At 38.3% G+C, this 27,047-nt stretch overlaps 2 protein-coding genes across 5 annotated transcripts; one reads left to right on the top strand and one right to left on the bottom strand.

The window, feature by feature from the left end:
* On the bottom strand, nucleotides 1-27,047 carry si:ch211-161c3.6 (high mobility group AT-hook 2b). 2 transcript variants are annotated; one of them, XM_047347205.1, is made up of 6 exons: nucleotides 26,743-27,047; nucleotides 23,183-23,352; nucleotides 22,952-23,035; nucleotides 20,037-20,087; nucleotides 18,843-18,881; nucleotides 1-298 (listed from the first exon to the last, which is right to left on the bottom strand). In XM_047347205.1, the coding sequence occupies exons 2-6, from the start codon at nucleotides 23,285-23,287 to the stop codon at nucleotides 212-214; spliced, it is 366 nt and encodes a 121-aa protein (XP_047203161.1). In that variant the 5' UTR covers nucleotides 23,288-23,352; nucleotides 26,743-27,047; the 3' UTR covers nucleotides 1-211. The 2 variants fall into 2 exon arrangements, with proteins under 2 accessions (XP_047203161.1, XP_047203162.1); XM_047347206.1 differs by lacking the exon at nucleotides 1-298 and adding an exon at nucleotides 7,739-14,181 and having other exon boundaries at nucleotides 26,743-27,036.
* Nucleotides 387-7,699, top strand: si:ch211-161c3.5 (uncharacterized protein C3orf18). 3 transcript variants are annotated; one of them, XM_047347204.1, is made up of 6 exons: nucleotides 387-634; nucleotides 1,468-1,900; nucleotides 3,281-3,306; nucleotides 4,764-4,893; nucleotides 5,148-5,169; nucleotides 7,111-7,699. In XM_047347204.1, exons 2-5 carry the CDS (start codon nucleotides 1,631-1,633, stop codon nucleotides 5,151-5,153), a joined length of 432 nt encoding a protein of 143 aa, XP_047203160.1. In that variant the 5' UTR covers nucleotides 387-634; nucleotides 1,468-1,630; the 3' UTR covers nucleotides 5,154-5,169; nucleotides 7,111-7,699. The 3 variants fall into 3 exon arrangements, with proteins under 3 accessions (XP_047203160.1, XP_047203158.1, XP_047203159.1); XM_047347202.1 differs by lacking the exon at nucleotides 5,148-5,169 and having other exon boundaries at nucleotides 390-634; XM_047347203.1 differs by lacking the exons at nucleotides 387-634; nucleotides 5,148-5,169 and adding an exon at nucleotides 926-1,064.

The raw sequence follows: 27,047 nt of genomic DNA, 5'->3' as shown, positions 1-27,047 counted from the left end.
TTGAAAAATTTAACAGTATTTTATTTTTTGCTTATGTGAGAAAATTCATTTATTTGAGGGTTAGACATCACAGGGTTAATTTCCTCAGACCTATCACCCGGATACACTCATTCACATGGCTCTGACAGCATCTGGTGGTCAGAGCCATTAAATCCCATTCTCATCCCTGTAAAGCCAAACAGGCAGCGGAGGCAGCCAACCACATTTGTTATCATGAAGCTGTTAGACCAATTGCAGGGTGAAGGGGGAGGGAGCTCACAGCACTGATCTTCTGTTTGCAGCATCCCAGGAGCAGCCTCTGTTGTGTGAAATACAAGAAAAAGGACAAGACAGCCGGAGTGAATCCAAGGAGGCGACTAAAAGAACAAGAAAGGGGGGATCTATTGGGGGGTGGGGGGGGGCAGACAGGATAGGGTTACTTTTGATGTGTGAAATTCATCCTTAGAGAAAATGGCTGTTGTGTCAGTGTAAACAGCCTGTGCAGTACCTGCATTGCTGAAGGGGGAAGGAGAAGAGGAGGAGGAGGCGGCACAGACATTGGAGCAAATGTTACCTCTGCCTATGAATGTTTCCTGCCTTTAAGTAGCCCAAGCCTGCTGGTGTTCACCTCTTAACATGCATGTTGTATGTTAAGGTATGTATGGATATCTAATCTGAGGGAACTCATGGGTAAGACCAGCTCATGTTGGCAGGATTAGTAGCTGAGTAGCAGCACATTTTGACTAAAAATAATATCTACGGGCAAACACAAGAGGAGCATGAAAAGATCTCAGGCAAAGAGCTGTGAGCACTTGTCTTTGTGCAGAGCAGGGCAGCTTAGACTGAACTACAGCAACCAACTAAAACCAGCCTTTGCTTTTCATTGGTTGGCTTCAGTTGCACATGTTCCTCATTAGGAGCAAAAGTAGACAGGATGAGGAGGGAGGAATGGATCATATGTCTGTGCCTTCCTGTGTCACCATATAACACAAATAGAACGCATGCTCTTTTAAAAAAGGAACCTCTTCATACGTGTAAATCTTAGGGAAAAATTGCTTTTCGCTCTCATGGGACGCTTATAGTATGTGAGTAGGTGGGAGGCACAGGCTCAAGCCATGCAGTGGATATTTATGGAACTACTCTGTATGTGTGTTTGCATGTATGTGTGGGTGGGTGTAAGTTGATTTTGATGCCTGAAAGTGCTGCCAGCACATTTCCTAGAGGTGAACGTTACAGTTAGAGTGGTTAGTATTTCTCTGACTTTATGAAGTATGTACACCAGATTCCTCCTGTACGTTTGTTACCCACATCCTGCCAAAAAAAGAGAAAAAAAAACCACCCACTACATCTCTGCTGGAGCTAACAGCCAGGGGCTAAATGAACATTTGGATTTTTTAAAATAATTTAAGTATATCATGAGCAGGCAGAGGAAGAGTAAATAAAATCCCATCAAAATATAAGCATTTTAATTTGTGTCTCTTCCTTCAGCTCTTATGGAGGAAGACCCATCATCGCCTCCACAGACCCCAAACCAATGGGAGGGCAGCTGTACTGACCATGAGACACATTAAAAACTAAACGACATCAACATCCACACTGAAATAAACGGAAATAATTTGAGAAAGTTTGCTTGAGAAACCTACACCCAAACATGGCTGTGAATACTGCCAAGACGTCAAGTTTTCTCTCCACAACTGCAACAACCGCCAAGGACCCCTTGCTCTCAACAGGCCTCGGACCCAGAGAAAACATCACTTCAAGAGCATTTATGACTGTTACCCTAACAACGACAGCAGCAACAACAAACGAGACCAGCTTTAACGCCACTGCGGTTCCAGACGTGGTGATTGAGGGCTCAAATGTTGGAATGCTGCTGGTGCCTTTTGGCATCATCACCCTCATTGGCTTAGCGGTGGCAATAGTAAGGAACTGATTTAAGCTTATTCTACAGGGGTTGGACAATGAAACTGAAACACCTGGTTTTAGACCACAATAATTTATTAGTATGGTGTAGGGCCTCCTTTTGCGGCCAATACAGCGTCAATTCGTCTTGGGAATGACATATACAAGTCCTGCACAGTGGTCAGAGGGATTTTAAGTCATTCTTCTTGCAGGATAGTGGCCAGGTCACTACGTGATACTGGTGGAAGAAAATGTTTACTGACTCGCTCCTCCGAAACACCCCAAAGTGGCTCAATAATATTTAGATCTGGTGACTGTGCAGGCCATGGGAGATGTTCAACTTCACTTTCATGTTCATCAAACCAATCTTTCACCAGTCTTGCTGTGTGTATTGCTGCATTGTCATCCTGATACACGGCACCGCCTTCAGGATACAATGTTTGAACCATTGGATGCACATGGTCCTCAAGAATGGTTCAGTAGTCCTTGGCAGTGACGCGCCCATCTAGCACAAGTATTGGGCCAAGGGAATGCCATGATATGGCAGCCCAAACCATCACTGATCCACCCCCATGCTTCACTCTGGGCATGCAACAGTCTGGGTGGTACGCTTCTTTGCAGCTTCTCCACACCGTAACTCTCCCGGATGTGGGGAAAACCGTAAAGGTGGACTCATCAGAGAACAATACATGTTTCACATTGTCCACAGCTCAAGATTTGCACTCCTTGCAACATTGAAACCGACGTTTGGCATTGGCATGAGTGACCAAAGGTTTGGCTATAGCAGCCCGGCCGTGTATATTGACCCTGTGGAGCTCCGGACGGACAGTTCTGGTGGAAACAGGAGAGTTGAGGTGCACATTTAATTCTGCCGTCATTTGGGCAGCCGTGGTTTTATGTTTTTTGGATACAATCCAGGTTAGCACCCAAACATCCCTTTCAGACAGCTTCCTCTTGCGTCCACAGTTAATCCTGTTGGATGTGGTTCGTCCTTCTTGGTGGTATGCTGACATTACCCTGGATACCGTGGCTCTTGATACATCACAAAGACTTGCTGTCTTGGTCACAGATGCGCCAGCAAGACCTGCACCAACAATTTGTCCTCTTTTGAACTCTGGTATGTCACCCATAATGTTGTGTGCATTTAAATATTTTGAGCAAAACTGTGCTCTTACCCTGCTAATTGCACCTTCACGCTCTGCTCTTACTGGTACAATGTGCAATCAATGAAGACTGGCTACCAGGCTGGTCCAATTTAGCCATGAAACCTCCCACACTAAAATGACAGGTGTTTCAGTTTCATTGTCCAACCCCTGTATGTTGCTGTAATCTCTTTGTTTGGCTTACCTCATTTTGATAATATAGGTAATGGATGTTTTAATGTCTTTTTTTATTATAGATGCTGTACATTCGGAAACGGAAGAGGTGAGTTTCTAGATTTTACCGATGATATTTAAGGCTAACTACTACTTCTATGGTTCCAAGAGTCTAACACAAGATTTTCTGAGCTTGTTGCAGAATTTGCATCTGAAAATTGAATTTATGATGAAGAAATACGGTGCAATTTATTTATTTATTTTTTTGCGTCCAGAACAAAGTTGCATTGTCTTCATGTTTTCAAATTTGACTGTGGAACCTTCACGAGAAAATGGCTGGTTGACAAGAAAGCTCTTCTGGTGTTTAGATGTTGAGAAGATCAGTTAAATATGTTGTTGGGGCCTGACAATGTAAAGCTAAAACAAAAGTCAGTTAGCCAGTAAAGAGGTGACAAGACTAAAATTACAGTGATGTGATAAAATTACAACACAGCCAGGTTTTTTAACATATTTGAAGATATGGATACTAAATGTGCATCCTCTGGTGAGGAATAAATTAGGAGAAGCTCACATTTATTCCCACTTGAAATGGCAAAAATTACACTCAAGTGTATAATATCAGGTGCAGATGATGAGAGCATCGTTGTGCAGCATTTTAACAAGACAGGTTCATCCTGTTAAAACATTTAGTTTGATGCACTGCGAGTGAGAGTGAACACCGTGGTGAGATCCAAAGACTTGTCTGAGACCTTGGGAAAGAAGACAGTCACAGCTTATTAGTCTGGTAAAGGAGAACATTTACAACTCTTAATAATCAAGCTCCTTCATACATCAGAGATCTAATTGTTCCATATGGTCCTGACAGAAAGCTACGCTGTACAAAAAACAAAAAGAGATTAAACAAATTTAACTTTCATGGGAGGTGTGAAAGGAGGAAACCTCTGCTCTCTAAGCAAAACATGAAGGCCACAATAAAGTTTGTTAGAGATAACACAGACAAAGACCAGGACTTCTGGAAGAACGTTCTTTGGACAGATAAGTCTAAAACAGATTTTTTTGCACAACAGAACAGATGACATGTTTTAGCAAATACAGCATTCTAGTAAAAGAACACCAGCCGTGAAGCAAAGCATAAAATAAGTGTCTAACTCAAGTGACTTCAGCTAAATGGGGGTAAATGGTGCTAACGTTTATGTTGTTTTCCTGTAAATAAACATCTTTCTGTTTTATAAATAAATTTAAATGAAGATTTGATATAGATATCTGAACATTTCTTTAGAGAGAACTAAATATTTATTAGGTTGTCCTAAATTTTTCCCATGGCTGTGTGTTTAGCGCTGCAATCTGAAAAATGCTGTCATATACACATCTAACAACTCAATCTAACTGAAATGCATTTCCAATGCTACAAGAATAAGAGTGGTTTGTAAAACAACATTTATGAAATCAAACCTTTTTTTGGATGCAGTTGCCATCCTGTGCAAACACAGGGTGACAGTGGAGAGGAACACCTAATTTCTCACAGGAAGAAACCTCTGGCAGAACCAAACTGTTTTTGTGTTACAGGTTAGAGAAGCTGAGACATCAGCTCATGCCCATGTACAACTTTGACCCGGCTGAAGAACAGGACGACCTGCTGGAACAGGAACTGCTGGATCATGGACGGGATAGAAGCCTCGCAGGTCCAAATGCCAAGGTAGGCTGGACAGCGCCGAGTAGACATCACCACATTTCTATTCTTCTCAGAGACAAAATGATGTGCTTTATTTTAAAGCTCGTCATTAAAGTTTAGATCTCAAAATAAGAAGCTAGTTTTAATTATGACTGCAACCTTTTAAAACACTTCCTGGTCTTCTTTTGAAATGTACACAAGTATAAAACGCACATTTAGTGAGGTTTTTATAATTTATGCTATCTTTGTGTTAATTTTTTCTTTTTTTCTTTTTTAAGTTTTGACAAAAAGGCAAATATGGTAAAGTATCACCTGTGTGTCTTTTGAACCACTTCTTTTAACCTTCCTGTTCTTCCCTATTCACTCATGCTGTCCCTATTTCAGTGTCCAAAGTAATAAACAGCAGGCAAAACATTTAAATCATTTTCTGTTATCTAATTTGAAGCAGATTAATAAAAGATTTCAGTCTTAAAGTATTTTCCTATGAACCTACAGCCATACAATCTTTCACTTTCTTTCATTCTTTGTCTTTTATCTGTAAACTCAGAGATGCTCCAGGGGCCACACAGAACAGAACAAAAACAAAACAAAAACTAATATAATCCAGGCAGTGTAAGTAAAATCCCATTGTAAAAATTTCTGTTGTAGAAAAACAAGAGGCACATTTTAATTTGTCAGGCATCTGAGAAGATTTAGTTTTACTAGAACCAGTTATTAAAATTTAAGCCTTTTGATGAGTCATACAGACATTTTAAACTTATTTCTGCCCTCTGAGCCAACCTCTTAGCAGCATTTGTTCATGAAAAATAATTTTAAAACAGCACTTAAACTTACAACCACCCAGTTTTAGGAATAGTTTTTTTTTTAAAGTAAACTTTAATCCATTAGTCTTTTGACAAATTTGTTTGCATCTCGTATGTATAAAAAGCCTTAAAATAGTCTTTCATTGTAGCAGCTTAATCACATGTTTTGATTAAGCTGCTACATGTTAATGCTTAATGTTAAGAAATATTTGTTTTCAAGAAATCCGAAAGTGAAACAATTTCCACCACTTCGTTGGCTGCCCCCGCGACCCGGTCCCGGATAAAGCGGAAGACGACGAGTACGTTGGCTGTTAATACTTTGAACATTTTTCTTTTGCCCATTGAATAGCACTTAAGTCTTCCCATATAATATCCCCATAGACTGGAGCATACAGAGAGAGATCTGTGCATTTCTTCTTGCATAATTACTTAATATCCTCCAGAGTCCAGGTTCCTCTCTTATGCTTTCTTCTCTTCAGCTCAGCTTATACATTTTCCATAGGATTTGGGTTTGGGGACAGTGATGGCCATGGAAGAAGGTTGAGTTCATATCAGGCGAACCCTCTCTTTGCTGAATTGTTTTGCTGAAAGGCCCAATAATGGTACATTTTTCTTTACCGGAAAACTCAGCCTGATTTTATTTACAATGTTCTGGAGCCATACAAGTTAACAAGGTTCATATAGCCTTTGGAAGAGAAACAATCCCACAGCATCATGGGACCTCCACCTTACTTAACAGATGCAGGAGGTGCCTTTTCACTTTTTTAACCTTCTTTTCACTCCAGACCCCCCATAACCCCAGCAGTTCTTTAACAGTGAGTTGTACAGATTTTTACCTTCCTTCCTATCCTCCTCACTGCAAGTGGTGGCAAATTAAGTATGGGTCCTCTGTGTTATGCCATATTTATACCCTAGGGTAACAGGAAGTCATGGATTACTAATTCATTGTTCCTATAAACTCAGATCAACCTAAAACAAAATCAAGCATAAATCAGAAAAATAGTTTTGTTTCATTTAATTTAAAGGGATTAGTGGTGTACCAATAAGTGTGGCATCATAATTTCCCCCCCATGAATAAATGCAATCAAATTAAAGATTGAATTTCAAAACATTTTTTAGTATGAGGTTATGCTGCTGCAACAAACGATCTGTTTATTTTAAGGTTTTCTTCTCTTCTTTCTCAAGGATGCCAATACGTTTACCCACCTTTGTATATGTGGCCTTTGGTGTTGTTTCATGCTATTAACAACTAATCACAATCTATATGCTAAACTGACTAGAGTTGATACAGCTGCTCCAATTACCATTTAAGTTGTGTACAGACATTTTCTACAAGTAATTTTTACATAAAAGATTGTGTTATTATCAACTTACTTCTAAATAATAGCAGGAGTAGTTGTGCAATCCTTGTAAACTTCCTCTGCACTCTCCTCTGCAGACTCTTACAACCACCCAGGGGACAACGCAGAGACCCAGTCGTTTGGTCTTCACAGATGTTGCCAAAGCTCTCAATGCTTAACAGCCCCTCCACCCTGACTGGTCAACCCCAGCCTATAGGGGAGCTGTTGGCCGCATACCCAGACACAGACTGTCACTAATGACGGAAAAACAAAGGGAAGTTGACTGTTTTAGGTTCCAACTGGAGGACTGATAAATGTTTTCATCACAACATGTCAAGTGGCAGTGGTTGTATCAAAGAAAATACAAAGTGAGAACAATGCAAAGGGTCATTTATGACCTTGCACTATTATTCACTGGGGCACCTATTAAGTGTGACACCTTGTTTTTTTAAATCATGTTCTGTCATTGTTAAAATATTTGGTAGCATGTCAGTTTCTGCGATCTACCTTTGTTTCATATGAGGAATTTGTGAATCTGTTATAGTGGTTTTGTGGTCTTACACCTCTGGCAACCCCGTAAGCTGGAAGTCTCGCCATCCTCAGTCTGTTTTCCTCTCTATTTGTCTTCTGAACAGAGTGTGGAGTAATATTGTTTCCATCTGTACACATTAAAAACTTTACAATCCAGAGAGGAAAAACGCTGTACAAATCTATAACAACGGCTGATGAGTGTGATATTTTTATTTTTATTTATAAGCGATATAGAAGCAAAGTAACACAAATCACAACATAAAGAATCATAACAAAATATATATCACAGGTTTGTGAGTTATATTAAAGAAGTGGATGAGGACATATCAATAACATAACTATTACATTGTGTTAAAGGTAAGGCATATAAGATGATTTCTCAAGTTACAGTTCAACTTTTCAATAGTTGAAAATAGATCAAGTACTGTATGTAACTAAATCACTAGCAATAAGATCACAAAACAACATTGTCCCCTTATAGAGAGAGTAAATATCCAAACACAGCTTGTGTAAAATAACACATTGACTTAGCTGGAGTTAAATTAAGAGGCACCTTTCAGGCTGACTCTCATTCACTTCTGGTCATATCATTATAGTGAGATGAGATGTGTGTGAGGACTACTGCAGTACTATTCGAAAGCTATTTCAAGGTTTTATGATCCACGCTGCCTGCAGGTCTGATGGAAGCTTCTGGCCTTAAAAGGCCACAAGTCTCCCTAAAAAATGACACAGGCTTGGTTCTCTTCAGAGGTAGTCCAGGAGGGCTAAATAAGTAAAGTCAATGCAACATTTAATAAATCGGTAATGTGGCAGCAGTTTAGGCAACAGTGCTGAAATACATAAAATTAATGATGTATCAGTGAAAAAAAGGAAGAAATGTTTAAATATAAAGTAAATAATGGGTAATATTCAAGTAATAAGCAACGTAAAAGGTTCGAGGTCATGCTTGATAAATTTTTGAGACACTTGATTAAACGAAACTGTAAAAATTGTAATATAACACTTGTCAGTGTAAGACAAAAACAAGGTGTCAAAACATTTTAGATTACCTATTTTGAAAGCTGGGCATCTATTGGAGAGTCAATGTGGGTTAACTAATGTGGGGTTCTGTGGTGCAGTTATCAGCAATCAGTACTTTATCTTAGGAAGAAGGCTGTCTGAAGATTTCAGCTGTCAGATCACTGCTAACTAAAATCACAATCATTTTACATTTTATTTCAGATGTGACGCTACTAACACTGGAGGGTATATTGACCCAGCGTCCCTTACGGATAACATTACAAATAGTGTTAATTTACTCAGTCAGTGACTACATGCTAGAAAGTATGTAAAGCAGCTTAGAAATGATTTAAACACACTTTTATTTGAACCCCTAAAGCAAAGATGAGCAACTCTGATCCTCAAGGGGCAGTTTCCTTCATGTTTTAGATGGGTCCCTGCTCCAACACACCTGATGCTAACAGTTCACTATCTCCCTGGCCTGTTGTCAGACCCTTCAAAAGAAAGGCAAGGCCCATCCTTTTAAATCAAGTGTGTTCAACCAGGAAAACATCTCAAAAATGCAAGGAACTAGCTCTTAAAGACTGGAATTTCACAGCCCTGCATTACAAAATGTTCTTATATACCAAACAAATGTTGCTTTAGTTATTCACTCTGACTTGGCACACTTAGTATGACCTATTTTAACATAAACTTCACATGAACCTTTACTCATGATAGATGGATCACAAATAGGCATTTAACTAAATGTACAAGCTTTAACCTCAACTTTTCTAACCCCCACTTCTCCAAACTCAGTTAGTTCAGACAGCTCTCTGATACAGGTAAGGTACTGACTGCTGATAAATATCCCACTTAAAAAATTCGAACCTTCTCCTTCTTATGACTTCACAGATGTCAAATCTAAAAATTAAGACCACACCTACAGGTGACATGCAGGTTTACAGTTCATGCCTTAGGATTTCAGTGAGTTGTATGTTATTTCCTGTCGACATGGAATTAAACAGAAGCGAAATATCTTATCAGGAAAAAGTAGCTAACCTCTTAGTCAAGGTTTTTTTATTTGAATCCTTTCTCTACGATAATGTGGTTTCAGTGAACCTAATGAGTGTTTTATGTCCAACTAATAAAATCTTGTGTGCTTGCTTGAAGCTATATACAGTGATTTGCACAAGTATTAATACTCATTAAACCTTTTAGATGTTTTGTGACATTACAACCACAAACTTCAATGTGTTTTACTGGGCTTTTATGTGGTAGACCAACACAAGGAAAGGATGCATGTTTTTTATTTTTTTTTAGGAATAAAACCTTTATTCAGTTGTGAAGTTTAAAGAAGGGTTACGTCATAAAACAACATCCCAAGCTTTGAACTTCTCGCAGAGCACCGTTTAGTCCATCATCTCTAAAAAAAAAGAGTATGGCAAAACTGCAAACCTAATAAGACATTGCCATCCACCTATACTGCCATGTAGGGCAAGGAGAGCATTAATCTGAGAAGCAGTCTGCTGGAGCTACAGAGATCCACAGCTCAGGTGGGAAAATCTGTTGACAGGACTAATAATAGTGCTACGTTTCACAAATCTGACGTTTATTGAAGGGTGGTAAAAATGAAGCCATTTTTTATTAAAAACTATAGGAAGTCCTGTGTAAAGTTTGTAATAAGTCATGGAGGGAAGGCAGCAAATATCTGAAAGAAGGTGGTGTGCTCAGATGAGATCATAAATAAACTATTTGGACAACCTGCTAAATGCTGCTTGTTGCAGTAAATAAACACTGCACATCACCCTGAATATACCATCACCACAGTCACACATGGTGGTGGCAGCACCATGCTGTGGGGATGTTTTTCTTCAGCAGGGACAGGGAGGCTGGTCAGAGCGGATGGGGAAATGGATGGAGCTATTATAGAGCAGATTGCAAAAGACTGGAGCCCTGGGAGGACGGTCACATTTCAGCAGGACAATGACCTCTTAACATACAGAGCTACAAAGGATATTAACTTGTTAGAATGGCCTTGGCTAAGTCCAAACCTAAATCGAATCAAAGATTTAAGGCAAGTCTACAAAACTGATGTTCAGAGAAGCTCTCCTTCCAGTCTAACTGAGCTTGAGCTAATTTGCAAAGAAGAATGACAGACTTTCAGTGTGCAAAGCTGGTAAAGACATACCCTAAAAGACATGCAGCCGTAATAGCAGCAAAATGTGGTTCAACAAGGTAGGGACTCAGAATACAAATATACATTACATTTTTTAAATTTTTATTTCTAAAATATGCTAAAAACTATGTCGAATATGCACTTCACTTTGTTGGTCTATCACATGCAATCCAAATAAAATACATTAAAACTTGACAAAGGGTGAAGAAGTTGAAAAGGCTATGATGGGTTTTGCAAGGGGCTATACGATCAGAAACAAATTTCATCCTTTGAAGCAAAAAATTTGCTGGAACACACATTTTTCACCTTGGAGTAGTAAAAAATTTAACTCATAGGCAATAAAACTCACAATCAGTTAAGTACAATCGTGTTGTGTTATTGTAGCACAAATGGGTCAAGTACAAACAGCCGTTGAGGTCAGCATCAATTCATGTATTTCAGCACGATGCGGCTTTTTTGCTGCCATGAATTAAGAGTGTCACACATACATTTTACAGTGTAAGAATCAGAGAAAAAATACATAATGTAGTTAAAATAAGAAAAAGAATAACACATCCCCCCCCCACCCCCAAAAAATACAGGTTTTCATAAGGTACTACACTCTAAAAGGCAAGTATTTCATCAAGTTGTTGTAAACTATTGGCTGCACTTTAATTCCCAGGAGATCAGTCTCACTTCAGTTTTTTTTTTAATCAGATACAGTTATTTTTTATGAAATGATATTGATACTTTATTTGTACACCTCTGCTGGAGTGTAACATCCTCTTGTTACTTGTGTGTGTGTGTTGGTTTGTTGGCATGTAGCCCTGAAACTTGTTTGTGGTGTTTATTTGTGCTGGTACATGTGTGTATGTGTGTGTGTGTGTATATGTGTGTTTGGGCATACAGTATCACTTCTGAGGGAGTGAAGGATAGCATTGCAGGAGGATCTTCTGTCTTTTTGTGTTGCTGAGGTAGAATGAGAGATCAAGAGGCTGAGGCTGACTGAGGTTTTTCATGAGGTCTTTGAGTCAAGGCATACTGTTAATGTCAAATACAGATCAGAATCGCACAACAAACACAGCACCACAATTATTACTGAGTAGATATCATGTTCCTGAATAGATATGTACCTGAGGTTTTCAAAAATGACGTAAGAGCACTGTTAAAAAAGTGAAATCCTGAGAGTGGTAAAAATGATACGTCAACACTACAGTTGACTCAAGTATTTATGAAGTTTTTTTTCCTTTTGTTTCAAAATGAAATATTCATTCCAACCTTTGTATTTAAATCGGTCACTTTCTGTTTGGAAGGATTAACTCAGTGTAATTCCACTGACGTTTGGAGCTGAAGTTAAGAAATAATATCTCTGAAAATGGATATTTCAATTTGAAGTCAAACGTTTCACACCAGAAGAATGAATTCAGCTCGCCATGTTTATGCTGTTACATTGGTGTAAAAATGTCAAGTTTAAAACAGCTGATAAGAAATGTGCTAAAACATGGTTCAGTTTGGTTACTTTTGTCCATTGTTTAAGTTAAGCACATAAATCTGCCCCTCTCTTTCTGTCTTTCTCTGTGTTTCTCTCTCCATACCAGCACAAAACATACAGACATGCGTTCCCACACATGCAAAAAATCTCACCGAGAGGCTCAGGACAGCTGGCATAATAAAGGAATAGTTCCACTTTAAGGGAGAAACATTCTTTCAGCTCCTCATAAAAACAAAATATTAGAGTGAAAGACTAAATTAGATGGATTGCTAAATTTGCTGGTCCTCATAAACTGAAGTAAAAGAATCAACCCACCTAATTTTAAACATTTAGTTAAATTCTGCTTTATCTTTATGAACTAAAAAACTCACAAAGGATTATTACTGATCTTAGAAGCTTGTTGAAATTCACCTATATGGAGAAATGTGAAGAACCCCACAGTGACATGTTTTAGTGACTTGATCAGAGTGCATTTAATTGGTGGGATGTTAAACCAATAATTATTGCACACTTTCAAGCTAATAGAGTAATATGGGGCTAGAAGGCACAAGGGAAACTTAAATGTTTCAAATAGGACTCATGTTTAGAGATGCATAAATCAGGCTTTTCCGGGCCGAGACAGATTTTTCCGGTTTTCCTTGAGGTCTGATAAGCCTATTCAAATTCTGATCAATTTCGATTTTTTTTTTTACTAAAGAATATAGCACATAAAAAAAAGAAATGTGCAGCAGTTCTTTTAAAACAAAGAGGTAGCAGTTTTGAATCAAACAGACAACGAGGACATCGTACATTAAAGCAATATGCCTCTAACCTTTATCTGATTCTTTATCAGACTCCAAAAAGGTCCATCAAAGTAGATGCTGTTGATTGATGCACCTATAGTTCTCAGTTCTGATACATTTAATGAAAAGTAAACAAAAAAAGTCAAATTTTGTGATGTGACCTCCTGAACAGCTTTCAGAGCTGAATTAAAGAAATATGTCTGATTCTGATCTCTAACTGATTGATTATAGAATCTGTACTCATACATATAGTACCCTCCACATTTATTGGCACCCATGGTAAAGAAATAAATTCATCTTTTATTTCAGAAGCATAATCTTACACTGGAAAAATGTAGTAAACTTTTAATTTGAGTACATTTATTCAGTGTATAGCAAAAAAATCTAAGTGTAGGAAATAATTGTTAAAGTTAATCCTATATATGAAATGTAACTAAAGCTTTTTTAATGTACGTTTTACTTAGTAATCCATTAAAAGGGGCCCATTTCCTTTAGCCATCCTTTCAAAATGGGAAATACAAGGGACGTTGATCATCATAAATGGAAACGGTTAAATGAAAATAGCCACTTATTAAAAATATTTAGTTGCAAAATTAAAAGTTTGAAACCACTGAAATTGTGACAAACAATTGTGGATGGGAACTCAAGTGTATCTAGCCACCACACACAGTGAGTGGGGTTGTAAGGAAGGTTTGCAGGGTTGTTTTGCTTACTTTGAGGTTTTACTTTTGAATTTATTTTACCAATAACTATGGAGGGTGCTCTATGTTGGAGAACCTGTGCTATATCGCTTTGCTATAGTTTAGAAGGCACATTCATGCTGTCATGTTGAGAAGCAATGGCCCATTCCTTTCTAAGATGCTAAGAGTATGTTTTTCTTTTAGTTTTTCCACCTTTCTAAACATAAAATGGTTTTCCCAAAAGTTGGAACCATACCTTTAAAAAAGGCTTAATCAAACGATCAAATACTCAAAGCAACGACAAATCCATGGTGCTGTTTAGATCAGGAGAGGAAACTGCTGTCTGCGAGGATTTTCTTTTTGAGTGTGTGAGTGTGTGTAAATGTGTGTGTTCCTGATTTCCCATCACAGATAGGGAGTCAGACTGTACCCCTGTTTGCTTGAGGCCAAACACTGAGGTAGATATAGAGGTATCCCATCTACTCCGATACCTCCTGCGCAGGCACCTGAGATGACGAGGGGCCCTCCTTGGCCTCCTCAGAAGGGCCCTGGAACATCAGAGGAGCGAAAAGGAGAAAGATCAGTTATGTGAGTGGTGAGTCACGCAGCTCAAAGGTAGTGAATCAATACTAGAAAGGGCACGAGAGTACAAGAATGAGTGATTAAAAACTTCACAGTGCAATTGCGTGCGAGAGAGCAGGGCTCCAGCCGTCAGACCTAGAAATGTGAGGAAGACGACGGTTACATCAGGAAACCAAGAAGACAGGGGAAGAGAGCAGTTAGATCAGGTTTCCCCTCACAACACTGACTCATTCTTCCCCTTCATGTGCGTGCCTCTGAGAAAGGAGTCTGTTTCAATAGTTTCAGTTCTGTTAGGCGCCATAACCTCTTTGACAAACTGCTCAGCGCAGAGGATGCGATAAGGCGAGGCGAGGGGCATCGCTTTGGTGAGCGCTGTTGTGCAATGCTTTTAACAAGATGGCTAAACAGCTTGGGGTTTCTGAGAAATGCTCCATGTGTGTTCACCAAAGGTGGATGAGACCAAAGGATCTCTTTGCCAGCAGTATGTGGGGAATTCAGCACCAAAGTCTGTGAATTTCCAAGAATTCGCCACATCAACATGAAGTCAGTGCAGACAAAAAGCAACGCAGCTTGTGCAGAGACTCTGACAGTTGTGCTTACGTACAAAAAACAGATTTTTATATCTACCTGTTAATAGCAGGAGGGATTATTTTGACCTCTGAAGTTGTAACAGTTATAGAGAGGGATTAGAAGGTGAAATATTGTTAAATTATGTCACAGTATATATTATGTATACTTTTTATTTATTTACTTTTTTTTAACTTTTCGATACTTTTTTCTTAAATCAATAAAAACGTAACTAAAAGATCTTTTAAAAAAACTTTTTTCACTTTATTATTATTAGCTGCTTTCTTTTTCCTCATGTTTTTTTTATTATAAATAACTTGAAAAAGGAAATGATCTCACAAACTTGCAAGACTACAGGTGTAAATGTGAAATGCAGAGTATGTTGTTGGACATTTTTCTAAGCTTGCTGGTCTTTTTACACCAGTTTAGGTAAAAACAACACTTTAAGTGACAAACAGTTAATTAACTTGCAATGACCACACTTAAAGTTTGATATATATATATAAATAAATAAATAAATAAAAGAGTGGAGGTTTTCAGCCTTTTTTGCACTGGTGTGCCACCCAAAGATTATTAGAGTCCTTTATCTGGCCACCCCTTTGAAAACTTTCTAGCAGCGCTAGTAAAACCAATAAATTACAACTAAAATACTTTCCTTATTAGTGTAAATGTGAAAAATCCATCCATCGACTGAGACATTTAGATAGTTCCATATTTTCATGTTTTTAAAAAAATAAAGTTTAAACTATAAAACATAAGTAAGTTAATATTATGGAGCAATACCCTGAACCAGATGGTAGGAGATTAATAAAGAGCCCACAGGAGAGATGATCTGCCTCTTCATCCATCTCTACTTAAAAGCGATCTCAGGGGGAAGGGAGATGTACCCAGACTATCAACTATTAACAAGTAAACTGTGAACTAACAAGTGAGGCTGGTTAACAGTTGACTTTTTGATGCTTTAATCATTGTAATGCAACAACCTGAGGGTGCTGGTGGCTTAATGGATAAGAGCCAAAGCACATTTTTCCTGTCTTTTGTTATTAGAATTTAAGCGGAAACACAAACACAGTTTTGGATCAGAACATTGTGTCCACTAATTTTTCCAGGTGTTATTTGTTAAGGTCCTTCAGGTGTAGTGCTTGACATTGAGGGCTGATTAAAAAACTTTTTTCTACGTTTTTGCATTAGTGGGACTGTGGCAAACATTAGACATAAACCTCAGTTTAACCACTGGTGAACACTTGATACCGACATTTAACCAAGCCCTTTAGAAACGTTTTGTTGTACTTGTACCAGACATTGCCGGTTACAGGGCTCGAGGTATACCAAGATTTTCAGAAGCGGCTCCCATACTCCTCCTTTCCATTAGATAAAAGAAAAAAAGCCATAGCAACCAGAGTTTTCTTTGGCTGTATGGAGCTCAGAGTAACGCAGTACCACCCCTCTCCCACCTGTTGCTGCATATTGCTGATCTGCTGGCTCAAACAATTGCAGGTGTGTAAAGCAACAGAGGCTCTACCACAGCAGACAGCCCCACTGATTAACCAGATAATTGCAAGTTAAAAAGCAGAACAGCAAAACAATATAAAATCTGCACGATAAGCACCTGAAAAACGCTAGGAGATGTAACATGTTCGTTCTTTAATTTTGTTTAAATAAAAGCAATTTTGTCCATTTTTAGATACAAATTTATCATACTCTAATAATCTCACAGCACTGTATGCCTAACTTGTGGTTTCTTTTACAATTTCAAATTGACTAGACTTTCCATTAATGAGATTTGACTAGAAATCTCCTAAATCTATTGATAAAACTTAAATACAATTGATCATAATTAACCTGTATAAGTCTAAACACAGCTTGGACCAACAGCTTAACACTTTCCCCAAAAGAACATTTTTTAAGTCCCTAACATTTTTAAATGATTAAATCAATGACCAACTGAATGACTCGAAGTATCACATTCAACATAAGGAAAGCTAATATTCAAAGTGTGAATACATATGTGTGTTCTAGTCTCGGAAATCATGTCATGACTCCTCATGTTTCTGTAGTAGTGTCATGTTTAAAGTAAAGCCATATGAATCAGATGGACCAAATGACTGCTTACTTTTAAAACTTATTTTTATCTCTATCTGACACAGTGCATCTTATTATGCATTTTTTGCATTATGTATCTTATGCATTTATTAAATATACTTCTATTTGTAGTAATATTATACTTTATAGTCTAAAAATATATGTTTGAAACCAGATATTTATACACCGTTTAAAAAGACTCATACAATTTTTTACTTACTCTCTGACACTAAATTTTGATTCAAGAAATCTGCCAAGATATCAGAAAGGGAACTGTCTGGTTCATCCTTTGGTACAATTTCTAAATACCTAAAGGTGCCACGTTAAGTTATTACAAGTATGAACAGCATAGGAATGTCCAGACATCATAAAGTTTTAGGAAGGAGACAGGCTCTGAGTCCCAAAGATGAACGTGTTTTTGTGTAAAATCGGCTTGCATGAACCCCAAGACAAAAGCAAAGGACCTTGTGAAGATGCTGGATGAAGATGGTACGAGTGTCATTACGGACTGGGAAACGAGTCCTGTACCTACATGGGCTGAAAGGCCACTCAGAGAGGAAGGAGCCATCACTCCAAAAGCAACATAAAAAGCCAGATAACAGATTGCAAATGCACTCAGGCACAAAAGCTGTAGTTTTTGACATGTCCTGGGATCTGATGAAATTGAAGCATTTGGCTAACTACAGCCATGTAACATGCTAATATGATTACATGCTGTAATCACAGCCAAAAAAGGGGCGAACTTGCAAGTCTGAGATCACTATCCCAACTCTGAAGAACAGGGAATCTAACAGCATTATGTTGAATGGGGTGTTTTGCTAAAGAGGAGACTACTGCACTTCACAAAAAAAGAAGGCATCACAAGGAAAAAGCATTATGTGGAAGTATTAAAGCAACATTACAAGACATCGGCCAGGAAGTTGATCATAAAGGTGGATTCCAAATGGACAGTGACCATAAACAAGGCACCACATTTGTTACAATGTGGCTTAAGGACAACAAAGTCAAATTCTTGGAGTGGCCATCACAAAGTCCTGATCGCAGTCCCATAGAACATTTGTGGGCAGAGCTGAAAGGGTGTTTGGAAGCTTTCTGACCCAGTCACACCAGTTCTGTCAAGAGGAATGGGCCAAAACGCCAGCAAACTAGTGTGAGAACCTTGCGGAAAGAAAAGCCAATTTTACCAACCACAAAGGAAACTTGTGTAAATTTCTCTTTAAAAATATCTCTCACTATTCTAGCAGTTAGGAAAAGGAATTTATTTATGCAATCCTAACTGATATAAAACAGAAAACGTTTAGTCTGATTTAATGAGAGGGAAAAAGATTGTGTCTTTTTATACTATGCTTGTAAGTATCTGGTTCCAACCTCATGTATTTTCCCCCAGTCTTGCTGCAGATAAATGAAACATCTATAGGTAACTACTCTACTTCTATCAGCTATTTACTGTAACAGTTTAAAGATCAGATTGTACCTTTATAATCTAATTCGCAGAATGTAGTGACTCTTGAGCTAAATCTAGGGTTGATGTGATCAAAGCTGCCTTTTCAACACGACAAGACGTTAGTTGGCACCAGTCAAAAGGCAAAAGTGTGACACAGAATGAGATTTCAGTTTAACTGAAGCTGAAGTGGCACTCTCACAAACTCTCTCCACCTTTTGTTTGATCTGATTCTAGATCTAAGTTAAACTATTTAAGAGTGGCAATAAAAAAATGCTGAAATGCAACTCGGTGCACCTGCAGTCAAAGACAATTATACTGAGGAGCGTGGATGAGAAGAGGCTTCAGTAACTGAGGGATTCTACAGCAAACATAATAACTGTTTTTAGGTTAAAAGTCATAGATTTTATATACTGGGAAAACAGGCTCTTATTTATCCATTTTTGTAGACCAGATGGGCCCTGTATTTCAATGTCTTAAAAAAAACTACATCAAACAAAACAATACAACCCAGCTACACCTTTTCGTTTTCCTCACCTGCTGCTCTTCAGTCACTTCGGGAACAACTTTCCGGGGCTGTAAAACAAAACACAAACCACAAGACAAGAGCATTTATTAAACACTGAAGGGCAATGGGGTTTTGAGCCTTGCAAAGGCATTCATATATCTTGAACTTTTGAGCGTTCAATCTCAAACTAGGATGTTATTTAGTGGGATTTTATGTTATCATATCCTTTTACTCTGATACACTTAAACACAATCCAGTGTGGCCACATGGCTTCCCAAGTTACATAATTAGGCAAAAGAGTAACTATGGGCCAGCTGCAAAAATCCACAGCTCTGGTGGGACATAAATCTAGCCTTTATGGAAGATATGGAAGAGTTGCAAGAAGAAAGACATTGCTGAATGAAAGCCATAAAAAACATGTTTTCAGTTTTTCACAAAGCTTGTGGGGGTGGGATCAAGAAGGCGATCTGGTCAGATGAGGCCAAAATGTAACGTTTTGGCCTACATGCTAAACACATGTCATGTGTCAACTAGCAAAGCACATTAAACTGAACATGCCATCCCCATGGTGAAACACAGTGGTGGCAGCATCATGATGTGGTGATAGTTTTCTTCAGCAGGGACAGGGGAATTTGGTCAGAGTTGGAAAAGTTGGACCGGTCTAAATATAGGTCTATTCTAAAAGAAAATCTGTTCAAGGCTAGAAGTCACCTTCTATCAAGACAATGACTCTCGAGCTGTAATGGACTGGTTTAGACCAATTAACATTTATGGGTTAAATGGGCCAGTCACATTTCAGATCAAAATCAGATCACAGAAGCTCTCAAACCAGTCTAACTGAGATTGAGCTATTTTGTAAAGACAAATGAGCAACATTTTCAGTGTCTTGATGTGCATAGCTGGTAGAGATATACCTCAAAGTCCTTACAGCTAGAGCTGCAGCAAAAGGTGGCTCTAGAAAGTATTGACTCAGGGTGGCGAATACAAATCCATTCCACACTTTTCAGATTTTTTGTTACAAAAAAACTTTGAATATCATGTTTCTTTCCACTTTACAGTTATGCATCTCTTTGTTTTGGTCTATTGCATAAAATCCCAGTAAAATATTAAAAATGTGCATGGTTTTAACTTCAAAAATGTAAAAAGTTTCAAGGGACATGAGTACTTTTGCAAAACCCTGAACATTTACAGTATATCCAGAAGGGTCAGTGAGCACTCCATACCCATTTTCTCGGTCGCCCTCGTGGCCGCCTCTCTCCAACAGGCTCTACTTTCTGAGGAGAAACCAAATCAGTAGCGGAATTTTAATGAAATGTTCCACTCTATTCCCCTTAGGAGGCTTTATGCATTAAACTGTCACATTGTTAACTTTTGGAATAATGTCTCTTTGCTTCCTGAGTGTAAACAGTGGCATTTATACTGAACAAAAATTATCAGTCAAATCACTCCTCAATATGTCAACATGTAAATCACCTATTTATAACATAATACCAGTGATGGACTTACTATTATATAAACAAATCCAAGTAAAAAAGTAAAGTAAAAAAAAGTGAAAAAGATTGCATCTAATCAAACAGTAACAGTTCTTGTTTAGTTATATTAATGGATTCTCTATCTGTGCTTTCCAAGGAAAGTTGAACTGGTCTGACTTTGAAAATACAATGGATGGATTTGTGTGATTGGCAGTCCCATCTGCTGAATACCTTAACCTGCTGTGTTTTAACAGGTTTAACAAACTCAGTTGTCTGGCAATAATTGCTACCTCAGAGCCACTGATGCACAAAAAACAAGTTTATTTACTGGAAGTTCAATAAACACAGCCATGCAAAACAAAACAAAACTAATAAGCAAAATCAACAACAAAAACCTATGTCCAGAGGTGCAATTCTCCTTTAAAACATGGCCTAAAAGTGTTTAGCATTTAACCAAATGCCAGTACTTTGTTGTGCTTTATACAGATGAATCAGAACATTTCTCATTTAGCTATAGAGTCTCTCAAGGCTCAATTGTGGGATCTGTCCTTTTAATCAATATATGTTCTCTCTGGCAGATGCCTTAAAGAACCATAACACTACCTTCCATCAGTTTTTAAATGGCATGCAATTATATTTTCTTAGTTGCATGGATATTATAAACATGGTGGTGTCTGAATTTGTCACAGATGACTTTGTAAATAGATGCAAAAGACAATTGTTTATGTTTCTATCCTCATGGCAGATAAAACTATGGTGTTATCTGCCACATCAAGTAATGCAAGCAAGACACCAAATTGTCACCTGTGCAATATCACCAAGTCTCACAGCTTGCTTTTGTAAATATTACTATGAAAAATTACTCTATGCTTTTTTGTCATTCCTCTTTGCATGTATACCGGAATCTGTATCTTAACTGATTTTAAGATTTTATTACTTGTTGTCAAATGTGTTCAGGACCTTGGACTCCGGCATCTAATTGACTTGATTACAAGGGATTTTCCTCCTATATTATTAGGGACAGCCAATGGTAGAGTGAGGAGGGAAGAGGCTGCTTTCAGTTATAACAGCCCAAAGCTCTGCATGGCTGTCCCAGAGACTTTAAGAGTCTTTGTGTCTTTAAATACTTTTAAAAATGGCTTAAAACAACTTTTTTTATAGTTGCTTTTAACTAGGTTATGTACTGTATTTTAATTTAAAAAAATACAGTACATAACCTAATTAAAAGCAGTAGGATTTCATTCTTTTATTTCTTTGGTCCTTTGGTTCAGATTGCTCTTTAACTCAGTTGAATTTATAAGGGATTTGGTTTTTATTTGTCCTTATTTTTCATTGAAAAACCCTACTCTTTGTATACAAATAAAGAGTTATTGTTTTTTTTTCCTTCTTGTTAAAATTTTCATCATTATGATTATTGTCTTTGTATCATTGTTAATGCCCCAAAGCTTTCCTCAGAAGGAGTTTACACATTTGGATGTACACTTTTGCAGTCAGGGTTTTAAATGTTTTCTTGACAAAATTATCTTCATTATGTTTGCTTTTTAAAAACACATCCATCCATCCATCCACCAATCCATCCATCCGTCCATCCATCCATCCATCAATCCATCCATCCATCCATCATCTATACCCGCTTGTCGCCATTCCATCTCAGGGCAACACAGAGACACACAGGACAAACACACCTAAGGGGAACTTTTAGAGGCCAATTAACTTAAGAGTCATGTTTTTGGACAGTTGGACGAATCTGAAGAACCTGGAGAGAACGCATCTAAGCACGCATGTGGAGAACATGCAAACTTAATCCAGAAAAACTCCAGGCCAAGATTCGAACCCAGGAACTTCTTGCTGCAAGGCAACAGTGCTATCAACTGCATCACTATGCAGACCATATATTATTTATTATTTTTTGTATATTTATTAAAATTTGTTTTATTGCAAATACAGAAAACTTGTTTGTTACTTTTGGGGTTTTAAATGTTATTTTTATAATAAATTGCAACAACTTCCACTTTTTAATGCACTTAATGTAGGTACCTTGTATTACTGTACACAAACTACAAACAAAAGTCATTTTTTGACACTTTTACTAACATTAAAGCTTAAATATTCTGTACTGATTGCAATTATTCAATTATGATTGTAATGCATTTTACAGTTTCAGTTGGATTGGATAAGACTGAGCTTTTTAAACCTCCTAATATGCAGTTGTATGATTAACAACAACATGATGAGTGACACAGTATCAAGTAATGATGAGCTTGTTCTGTGGAGGTTTTTATGCTAATCATTTCATCCTACAGGGTACATTCAGTGGCTGAAAATACAGACCATGGCTAACTAATTTACTATGAGCTTGCTTTTTTACTTTTGTAAAAGGGAAATATTTTGTTTTGTATTTTAAATTTTATTTTGTTTTGTAACTAATCCAGAGGCACCGACAACAGAAACCCTTATGGGTCCCTGTATGTTACAAGACAAAATGCATTGATTTCTATTACAGGTACTAAAAGGTCATTTATCATTTCAGCACCAATTTATCAATTATTTATAAAGGTTGATGTTTACAGATTAATACATTTTTCTAAAAAATGTAGTTGTAGATCTTTTGACATCATTAGTACATACTTGTGTATAAATATGAAAGTGTTGTGGTTAGTTTTAACCTTCAGTGCAGTTCTGGGGCCTTTGCTCTTGCTGCCTTTTGGTCGTCCTCTCGGTCTCTTTGGGGTCGGTGGTCCAACGGGCTCCTTTGGAGAGAGATTAAATCTGGAGCCAAAACTGACTAATCAAAAATGCATTTTATACCTATTATCTACAAAAAACAGACACTTAAACTAGAACTTAAAGCTAGATACTACTGAGCTTTGAGGTGAGTGCAGCCTCTAAAGTCTTACCTGCTGCTGTTTCCGAGGACGACCTCTGCCCCTGCGCTGGGGTTCCTCAGGCGACTGGGCTGTGCTCGACTGAGGAGACGGCTCTTTGGTCCCACTGTCGCTCATGCCTGCGTCTGTCCACCTGCTTTAAAAAGTGTGGGCATCAAAGCCTGGAGCAGCGGCCTCTGAGGCTTAAGCAGGACAAAGAAGTGACTTTTGTTAGCTGGAGAAGTAATCCAAAGAAAAAGAAATGCAGATAAATAACACCTTTTAATACATTTTAATGCAGTGATGCAACAATCTCTGTCAAACTGAAAATAACCTCATCTTTTTAAAAGGTTGCAGACAAAGGTGTGAAAATAAGAGCTGACTGTATAATCAAGTATAATTGAGAACCATGCAGGAAATTTTTCCAAGAGCAACTGTGGGAACCACTCATGCTCAAGCCTTGGCACCAGGTTCATTGGAACATAGACTCTGGCAAACACGAAGAAACATGAGAGTGCTGTGCAGAGACTAAAAGTAGCACAGATATTCACAACTCTATCTGCCATTCACAATCTGCATCTACTGCACTAAGGTCTGTGTTTCCAGTTCCCCTCTGTGAGCTCCTCCTCAATGGGAAAGAAAAGCTGTTGCAGGTAAACTTAGAGGTGTGACAGTAACTCACAAGCACACAAACAGGAGGCATGCAAAAGCGTTTTTTGTTAATAATCAATGCTGAGCAATAATCAGACAAAACATGTCTGGATCTGCTGTGATTGATCTGTTTTGAGATTATATGGAAAACTTTCATTTCTTTCATAGGTTTGGGATTTTGGTACACAATGCATCAAATTAATGGCAATACTTGTACTACTGCATTGGCAAACACTGCTCAGGTGAAATATGTGGCACATCATTACAGTTTAGGTGCCATGCACTCACGCTCTACATGCAAATAGTGTATTTCACCAACTTGATGGATATTTACGTCCCTTGTGCCCTCATCTGAAATAGATTTTAGTGACCAAGAAGCTGAAGCTTATTGTGATTTAACTTCTGAATACGGCGATGATGATACTGATTATGATTTTCCTTCATCTTCTTCTTTCCCACTATCACAGTGTCTCTGAGCTATTGGTCTTGGTCATTAAAATCGACATCAAGTGTTGGCGTAAAGGACTGAGATCGTTCATCCAGCTGCCTAAACATTGTATTGCAAAGCCCAGTTTTGATGCAGGGCGACTGAAACATCGATCAGATTGATATAGCGAAGATGACTGAGACGGATATTTCGTGTAGCGCAAGAAAATAAAGAGAACAGCGGGTGCACATCCAGTAGGTTTTGAAAGGGGTGGCCAGATGGGGACACAAGCCTGGCACAAGGTAATGTGGCAAAACCAAAAGCACGAGCTAACCAACTAACTAACTGAAGCTCATGACACCAACTAATGTGTGTTTAATGAGTCTGAAGTAGTTTTGTTCAATTAATTCCTATCAGCTTGCACTGATATGGCAAACATTGAATCACTATATTTTATAACTTACAACTTTTTGTGAAGGGAGTCCTTAACTACTTGGTAACAGAACAAACCAATTATGACGATATGCCTCTTTGAAACCGAACATCTCCAGGTGGTCTTTATAAATTCCTTCTAATATAAAGGTTTGCAGTATTGCAACTGCAAACACATTCTTGGGTGCAATATTTGGTTGATTATTACATTAAAAGTGCCATGCATTGACGCTCTGCGTTAAAAAATAAATCTGGTCAGCTGGACAGACTTTTACTTCCCCTGACGCAGACACCTGTAAGAAATTGTTGTGACCGAGATTGCCACAGCTCGCAAAGAATGATGGGAACATTGTAATGATGTAAAGGAAGACGAGAACTTAGCACCCAGAAAGTTATGAAAAGCACGACCAGATGGAGGCCACTGATGATCTGAGGCTGGCACACCAAAACCATAACTGAAATTCCTTATGAGCCTGACTGCACAGTACAGTATGTATGTAATTGATTTTGAACCTGTCTACATGACTGGGGTGATTTGATCAAATACTTATATATATATATATATAAATCAGATTGATTTGTCAGGTAAAGTACATTGAGATGGCATTTGTTATGAATTAAATGGAATCGGACAATAAATTATGCAATTTTTACTTATAGGGGTGAATTCTCAACAGTGGCACACAATGAACAGAAGTATAAATTAAATAAATAAGATAAATAAAATGCATGAATAGATAAAATCGTTCAACATAACTAAATGTTCTTGTGCTGTTTTTATTTATAGAGGTGGATCCTCAAAAGTGGCATGCTATGAAAACAGGCAATATTAAGTAAGTAATTTATAGTAAATAAATAAATATCCATTGCAACTAGTTAAAGCTAAGTCTCTCCTGTCTTGAAGTCATATTCATAAAAATATTTTAAAAATTTAGTACTGAGGGTAAGGGTTAGGATTCATCGCACCAATTTCGTGATTTCAGTATTTAAAAACAATATCACAATGTTATGTTTGTTTTATATCGCCTGTTCTTAAGTTTTAGGCTTTTTTCTGTTTCCCTGAAGATAATACTTTGGATAACCCAATCGTTTGATAACCCTTTAATAAACCCAACAGTTTAAATCAGCGCAATCTAGAGGTACGTTTGATTAATTCCCACCAGCATGCAGTGATATGGTAAACAATGCATCCATGTGTTATGTAACCTAATACAACTTTATTTGCAGGGATTTATGAAGTTTTCGGTAATAGGAAAAAACCGAATGGGAGCCATATATCTCCTTGAAAGTAAGCGTCCCAAGGTGGTCGTTCACTCAGAGCCTGGCTCTGAGAGGAATGTGCCAAACGCTAATTGCCATCGCAGCCTATCAAAACGGCCGCACCGAAGCAGGAAGTCGGAGTAATTCGAGAAATGCGTCCTCGCTGTAACGATTTAAAGCCAAACGAGACGCACGACGTCGCCTCGTCGTCCGTAAAACTCACTTCGGAACAACAACAGTAAGCGCCGCTTTGGTGTGATGTGATCGGCGGCGCAGCGTCCTCTCAGACCGCTCGGTGTTTGGCTCTCCAGTACGGGACTGGATGTACTTTCTGCGTATGGGCGGCAGTACTATAGTGAGCAGAAATACAAACTAAAAGCCGCACTCGACAGTAGGAAACAAGGCGAATCCCCTCCTAGTCACTGGTGCATGTTGACGCCAAAACAAGTCGAGGCCGTCGGCTTTTTCCTCCCCTTTATTTTTTTTTTAAATTATTTTATTTATTTAAAAGCCAGAAAGTCGACAACATCCCCCTGGTTTCATCACTTGCGCAACCCATCTTTCTCTTTCTAAAGTGTTTGTTTTTTAGGGGCGATAACACAGCATGTCCGCATGAGGGGGAGAAAACTGGGAAAATGTCGCGCTGAAGAGGAAGAGGGGAAAGAAAAACTTTCCATAGAACAAAAGGCAAAGAAACACAGGTGCAAAATCTCTCCTTTCAGGGTCTGCATGTATGCAAATATATAGGCTCCATGTTCAGGAGGAGAAGTCATGCAGCCACACACACTGAGACAGAGGGGGAGCAGAGGAAGTTGATCCTTACCTTAGGTCGGTTTGCAGCTTTACCTGGAAGTTCACACACACTCCGCTCACTCTGTTCTCCTGCACAACTATGAAAATCTTAGAGTATCGCCTGTCTCATTGGCTGGAATGAAATGGTAATCTCTCTCTCTCTCTCTGTCTCTCTCTCTCTCTCTCTCTCTCTGTCTCTCTCTCTCTCTCCCTCCTAATCGGAAATGTGTGTGATCCCCCCACACGTCCAGTCACGAATACCCCAGATGCAGTATAGTGGGGGGTTGCAGCAGAGCAGTATGCAATGCATACTTTCTCTATTAAAGCATGTTTCAA

This window comes from Girardinichthys multiradiatus, chromosome 20 (genome assembly GCF_021462225.1).
Source record: "Girardinichthys multiradiatus isolate DD_20200921_A chromosome 20, DD_fGirMul_XY1, whole genome shotgun sequence".
Lineage (NCBI taxonomy): Eukaryota > Metazoa > Chordata > Actinopteri > Cyprinodontiformes > Goodeidae > Girardinichthys > Girardinichthys multiradiatus.
The sequence above is the reverse complement of the archived record's forward strand: the minus strand, read 5'-3'. Positions and strand labels throughout refer to the sequence as shown.